This window comes from Mandrillus leucophaeus, unplaced genomic scaffold (genome assembly GCF_000951045.1).
Source record: "Mandrillus leucophaeus isolate KB7577 unplaced genomic scaffold, Mleu.le_1.0 Scaffold8, whole genome shotgun sequence".
NCBI lineage: Eukaryota > Metazoa > Chordata > Mammalia > Primates > Cercopithecidae > Mandrillus > Mandrillus leucophaeus.
The window spans coordinates 4,016,804-4,024,212 of NW_012108696.1; the positions used below are offsets into that span (position 1 = coordinate 4,016,804).

Sequence of the window (7,409 nt, forward strand, 5' to 3'; positions counted from 1 at the left end):
GACTACAGGCGCCCACCACCACGCCCAGCTACTTTTTTTTTTTTTGTATTTTTAGTAGAGACAGGGTTTCACCGTGTTTGCCAGGATGGTCTCAATCTCCTGACCTCGTGATCTGCCCGCCTCGGCCTCCCAAAGTGCTGGGATCACAGGCATGAGCCACCACGCCTGGCCTTTCTTTTCTTTTTTTTCTTGGTTAGGCTGGAGAGCAGTGGTATGATTATAGCTCACACTGGGCTCAAGCAATCCTTCCACCATAGCCTCCTCAGTAGCTGGGACCACAGGACGTGCACCACTAAGCCTGGCTAATTTTTTTATTTTTTATTTCTTAAAGACAAGGTCTCTATCACCCAGGCTGGAATGCAGTGTCACAATCATGGCTTACTGCAGCCTCAATCTCCCAGGCTCAGGAAATCCTCCCATCTCAGCCTTCTGAGGAGCTGGGACTACAGGTGCAGGCCACCACGCTTGGCTTTTTTTTTTTTTTTTTTTTTTAGAGAAAGGGTCTGTTTATGTTGCCCAGGTTGGTCCCAAACTCCTGGCCTCAAGTAATCTGCCAGTCTCAGCCTCCCAACGTGCTGGGATTACAGGTGTGAGCCACTGCACCCGGCCTGCCTTCTTAATAAGGCACTTCTGTGTAAAAGAGTCATTTCCAAGTACAAGAAAACCTCTACTGAAGGCTAAGAAGAGACCAAGTAAGATTTGGGGCAGTGGTTTCTTTTCCATTCGTGACATCATTTCCTTGATGGGATCTTTTTAACAAAGATTGAAAAAGCCAAATACAGTCAAGGAAGTTGTGCCTATTTCAACAGCAGCAGCATTGGGGCTGAGAAGTCCATTCAGAAAAATACAGATTTCTCTCTCTGCAGATCCGAGCAGCCTTCAAACCCAAAGGGATTGCGTCCACGCTGTGGCCACCCTGTTGTTGCTGAGAGGCTGAGCGGCGGGCGGGCGCACATTACCTGTGGGGAGGCTGGCACAGGAGGGGCTGCCGCCGAGGGACGCAGAGCCACGGATGCTGACGAATCCGCTCCACCCTCGGAATTCTGCATGCTCAGGTCTAAAGAAAGGCAGAGAGAGATTGGGTGGGCAAGGGTTGCAAGCACTGAAACCCCAAGAGGCAACTAACAAGTTCATGGGAGGGAAGGAGTAACCAGCTACATTCTTCGAAGTTGAAAGGCAGAGACCCTGGCGGTACTGCCTAAGTGAGGAGCTGTGGGAGCAGGCTGCACAACTGTCCCACACAAGGAGAGAGGGGCCAGAGAAAGTTTTCCAAATATAAACCCCAAAAAGAGCTCTGTCACCGCACAATGGCAGGAATTCCTCAACAGAAGGCTGGGACAATAGCTCTGTGCCCAAGTCTGAGCAGGTTGAACTATTTTGAAGGGCTCAATTGTTTACTCATTTCTCCAGCAAATCAAAAGCTCTGGGTGGGTGACTGCTATCTGGGGAGCTACTGCACCCCAAACGACAATGGGAGATACTCTAAGGCTGGGTGTCCCCACTGTGGCACCACTGACATTTGAGCTGAATACTTCTTTGCTGTTGCAGGCCCATCCTGGGCACTGCAGGGCGCTGAGCAGCCTCCCTGGCCTCCACCCCTTCCATGCCAGGAGCACTCCCCCTCCAAGCTGTGGCAATCACAGATGTGGTCAGATATTGCCAAGTGACCCCTGGGGGGCAGCGTGAGAACCACTGGCGAGCGAGAGAAAAGGTGATCGCAGAGGGAGCAAAGAAATGGTGCGTTTTATCCTGGGCTGGATAAAAGCCCTCACGGATTTTGGCAGTAAGTAAAAACTGCCTTCTGTTCAAAGCCATCTTTGCCCACAAGTATACTTTATACAAAGTATAAACATGTATTTCTTTGCTGTCAGAGGCATACATCTTTCAAAGAGGTAGTTTAAAAATTCTATATAAAACGACTCATTTAATATCGTGGCAGATAATATAAATTTGTTCCATGAAAGTGCTAAAAGTCAAACAGTCTTCACTTTTAAATAAACAATCGGCTATGTCGAGCATTTGAGACATAGTTAAGTATACACACTTAGGTAGGGAGGTGGCTTTGTGATCAGGCACCAGCTCTGAGCATGTCACCCACCCAATGTGGGGTCTCCACGGCTCCTGCCTGCTTGGGGCAGTGAGGACTGAACCTCAGGCATACATCGTGGTGCACATGACATAGAACACAATAGACATTTGCTAGAACTTTTCTGTTTCTCTATCACCTCCAGAGTTTTTATCTCTTAGCACGAGTGAAAAAAAAAATTTAAGCCTTTTAAAAACGAAAAGCCGGGCGCGGTGGCTCACGCCTGTAATCCCAGCACTTTGGGAGGCCGAGGCGGGCGGATCACGAGGTCAGGAGATTGAGACCATCCTGGTTAACACTGTGAAACCCCGTCTCCACTAAAAATACAAAAAAATTAGCCAGGCGTGGTGGCGGGTGCCTGTAGTCCCAGCTACTCGGGAGGCTGAGGCAGGAGAATGGCGTGAACCCGGGAGGCGGAGCTTGCAGTGAGCCGAGATCGCGCCCCTGCACTCCAGCCTGGGCAACAGAGCGAGACTCCGTCTCAAAAAAAACCCAAAAGACAAAAACGAAAAGCCAAACTTATAATAGATTAAACTAATTTACCTAAGGAAAGCAGAAAGGGATGTGTGTGTTTGAATTCGAGTGTGCTGGATCAATCACATCTGTATTGTTGGCGACTATTCTCCGACCACCACCACCCCACCCCCAGTTCCCCTCCCGAATACCTTTGGTGCGAACCCAGAGACCCATGGCCAGTGCCTCGGGATTTTTCTGTTCTGTGTGAGCCTGACTCACTTCTCACCACTAGATGGCCCCAGAGCCACACGGTGATTGGCTGGGGCGTTAACTAAACCTTACACAGCCTGCACCTCCTACCTTCCATTCTTTCAAAAGATTGTAAATTTCCCATAGTGTATTTCCTGAGTCCTCAACTCATTCTTTCTGTGTTTGACAGACCTGACCTTTGGAATTTTTCTGTTGGAAGCTGCTTGTATTCACAGTTTCCTTTAAATGTTTAAATCATTTGCCCACCATCCACCATGCTGTTCCCATCTGAAGCCAAGTGGGTAGCGTCAGTGATACTAGAAGGAGATTATTTGACTAGACCTCTTTGTGAAAGGAGTCCACCAGTGATAAAGCGAGAATGCTGACTTGACTAAGACCAGGTCCTTGTTCCACAGGTGGAAATAATTTTGCTCCAAACTCCACATCTTATTTAAGTAAGAAGAGGCCGTGAGAGTGTCAATGGTGAGACCGTAGTCTGTCCACCATGGCCAGAATGCACCTTCCAGAATGCAAGTTATTCCACATCACAGGCATTTATACATGATTGTGTTCCCCTAATTTATTTTTATTATTTATTATTATTATTCTTATTTTTTTTGAGATGAAGTCTTGCTCTGTCGCCCAGCCTGGAGTGCAATGGCATGATCTTGGCTCACTGCAACCTCTGCCTCCCAGGTTCAAGTGATTCTCCCGCCTCAGCCCCCTGAATAGATGAGATTACAGGCACCCACCATCATGTCTGGCTAATTTTTGTATTTTTATAGAGACAGGGCTTCACCACGTTGATCAGCCTGGTCTCAAACTCTTGACCTCAGGTGATCTGCCTGCCTCGGCCTCCCAAAGTGCTGGGATTACAGGCATGAGCCACTGCGCCCAGCCTGTTCCCCTAATTTAACACACTATTTACCATGTGCTGTCTTATAGGTCAGACCAATGAGTCTGTGGCTTTTTGCCTGCAGGCACGCCCCAATCCACAAATGCTTGGGTGCCAGAAAGCAACAGCCTCATTATCCTGAAGGGTCAAAGGACAGAGTCCTGAATGCTGGGGTGTGGAGATTCTGGAAGAGAGAGCCACAGAAGGGGTGAGCCGCCAAATCTTCCTACAAAATACACCTGAATCTTTGGCTAAGCAACTACACCACAAAGGTGTAGGGGAGATACCAGGGATCTTGGGGAAAAACCAGCAGTGCAAAGATAAAAAAATTAAGTGAAGACTTCAGCTGCTGCCTGTTGCAGGAGGGAGAGTTTGAATCTAGCCAAGTCACTTGCCTTCAGGGGAACTCAGCTGAATCTACAGATTCTATAACACATCATTAATGATGTCCAGGACCCAGTAAAAATGAGCTAGGAAAAGAAACAGGAAAGTGTACCTACACTCAAGAGAAAGAGTAACAAATAAAAGGAAAAAAGAAAAGCAGTTAATTATAACCAAACCCAAGATAATCCAGATGATATAGATAGCATACAAGGACTAAAGCAGCTACTAAAAATAACTTCAAGAACTTAAAGGAAGTTATATACATAATGAATGAACATATGGGAATCTCAACCAAGAAACAGAAAGTATAAAAGGTGAACCAGGCCGGGCGCGGTGGCTCATGCCTGTACTCCCAACACTTTGGGAGGCCGAGACAGGTGGATCACAAGGTCAGGAGATCAAGACCATCCTGGCTAACTCGGTGAAACCCCGTCTCTACTAAAAATACAAAAAATTAGCCAGGCGTGGTGGTGGGCACCTGTGGTACCAGCTACTTGGGAGGCTGAGGCAGGAGAATGGCGTGAACCCAGGAGGCGGAGCTTGCAGTGAGCCAAGATCGCGCCACTGCACTACAGCCTGGGTGAGAGTGAGACTCCATCTAAGAAAAAAAAAAGTGAACCAAATAAAAATTCTGGAGCAATAACTGAAGTAAAAACTTAACTAGATGCACTCAACAGCTGGTCAGAGATAATGGAAAGAGTTAGTGAACTTAAAGATAGAAAAAAAGCATTTACCCAATCTGAAGAATGAGGAGAAAATATATGAAGAAACATGGATAGAACACACTGTCTAATATATAGGTAAACAGAGTCCCAGAAGACAAAAAGAATGTAAGAGAAAAAAATATTGAAAAATGGCCAAACATCTCTACATTGGGTGATGGATATCAACTTAGAGGTCCAAAAATCTCAACAAACCCTAAAAAGAATACAAAGAAAGCCAAGATAGGTATGTCATGGTTAAACTGTTAAAAGAAGTAAAGAGAAAATCTTGGAAGCAGTCAGAGAAAAACTACATATTATATTCAGAGAACAAGGGCATGGATGATGACTGACTTCTCATCAATAACAATGGCAGCCAGAAGGCAATGGAATGACATTTTTTAATATGCTGGGCGGGAAACCCTATCAGCCCATAATTCTATCTCCAGCAAAACTATTTTTAAAAACTGAAGGTGGAATAAAGACATTTTTTGCGTAAACAAAACCTGATGAAGTTTTCTGTCTACACTATGAGAAATGCTAAAGGAGTTCTTCAGGATGAAAGGAATTAATATCAGATGGTATATGTGGATCTATTAGAAGGAGTTAAATATCACTTAAAATGATAAATATGCAAGTAATTATAAAAAAACTGTATTTTTCCTTTTCTTCTCTTAATTTATTTTAAATACATAAAACCATTTAACAAAAACTTTGTAACACTCCATTGTGGGGTTTATATCATATGTAGTTGTTTTCTATGACAATTATAACACAGAGGATAGGGACAAATTAAGTTATACATTCAAGGTTCTTGTATTTTACCTAAAGTAAACTGTAAATTGTGATAAATTATCAATGCACATTGTAACCTCTGAAGCAACCACTAACAAAAAGAAAATATAAAAAGATATAGCTAAAAAGCTAATAGAGAAATCAAATGAAATCCTACTTAACATATTTGATTATCCAAATAAAGGCAAGAAATAAAGAACAGAGAAACAAAAAACAGATGACACAAGTAGAAAGCAAATGGCGGAACTGCTTTGCTAAATCCAGATATATCAATATTATATTAAATGTAAATAAACTAAATTCTTGAATGAAAAGGCAGAAATGATCAGCCTGGGTAACAATCAAGTTCCCATTATATGTTCCCTAAAAGAAACCCTCCTTAAAAATAAAGGCACACATAGGTTGAAAGTAATAGAATGAAAAGAGATCCACTGTGCAAACTCTGATCTTAAGAAAGCTGGAGTGGCTATAATAATCAGACAAAACAGACTCTGAGATGAGAAATATTACTAGTAATACTAGAGACATTGACAAGACAAAGAATATTACTGCAGATAAAATTTCATCATGATAAGATGATCAATTTAGCAGGATGACATATTGATTACAGATGTGTATGTACCTAGTAATACAGCTCCAAAATACATAAAGTAAAAATTAACAAAACTAAAGGAGGAAATAAACAATCATAGTTGGAGATTTTAAACATCCTTTGATTACTGAATCAAAATTAGAAGAACTAAGCAAAAATATTACTAAGATACAGAATATCTGAATTATATTATCAGCCACATTGATGTAATTGACATTTAGAGAACACTACATTCAAAACCTGCACATTATTTTCAAATGCATATGGAATATTCACTATGATGGGTCATGTTCTGGGCCATAAAATAGGCCTCGATACATTTTAAAATACCATAACTAAACAGAGCATGTATGCACTTTGACCACAATGGAGTAAATTAGAGATCAGTAAGAAGGCTAGAAAAATGCCAAATATTTAGAAAACTTAACAGCGTAAACCCAGGAGGCAGAGCTTAAGGTAAGCTGAGATCACGCCACTGCACTCCAACCTGGGTGACAGAGTGAGACTCCGTCTCAAAAAAAAAAAAAAAAAAAGAAGAAGAAAAAACAATAAAGAACGAACTTAACGAAATTAGAAACTCCACAAACAATGGAGAAAATGAACAAAAGTAGCATTTCTTCAAAACTGAAATTTTTTCCAAAAAAAGGAGTTATCAAGCCATGAAAAGACATGGAAGAAACTTAAACACATACTAGTGAAAGAAGTGAAAAGTGAAAGAAGCGAGTCTGAAAATGCTACATACTGTATGATTCTAATTAAACAACATTTTGGAAAAGGCAAAACTATGGAGACAATGAAAAGATCAGTGGTTGCCAGGGATCAGAGAGAGGGATGAGTAGGCAGAGCACAGAGGATTTTTAGGACAGTGGAACTATTCTGTATAGCACTATAATGGTGAACACATGTCATTATATATTTGTCCAAACCATAGAATGTACAACACCAAGAGTGAACTCTCGAGTAAACTATGGACTTTGGGTGAGAATGCTGTGTTAATGCAGATTTCATCAGTTGTAAAATATGTACAACTTTGGTGGGCGATGGCGATAAAGAGGGAGGCTGTGCATGTGTGGAGGTATGGGGTATATGGGAAATCTCTTTATTTTCCTGTCAATTTTGCTGTGAACCTAAAACTGTTCTTTAAAAAAGCAAGTCTTGGCTGGGCGCAGTGGCTCAAGCCTGTAATCCCAGCACTTTGGGAGGCCGAGGCGGGCGGATCACAAGGTCAGGAGATCGAGACCATCCTGGCTA

The 7,409-nt window shown here is 42.6% G+C and overlaps 1 protein-coding gene across 1 annotated transcript in view; it reads right to left on the minus strand.

Moving 5' to 3' along the window:
- The window catches only part of RFX2 (regulatory factor X, 2 (influences HLA class II expression)), a 74,624-nt gene extending 73,562 nt beyond the window's left edge, over nucleotides 1-1,062 (minus strand). The window contains exon 1 of the mRNA XM_011967479.1: nucleotides 960-1,062. Within this exon, the coding sequence (XP_011822869.1) occupies nucleotides 960-1,049 (90 nt within the window). The 5' untranslated portion in view covers nucleotides 1,050-1,062. The remainder of the gene's footprint in view (nucleotides 1-959) is intronic.
- Nucleotides 1,063-7,409: the final 6,347 nt, after the last annotated feature.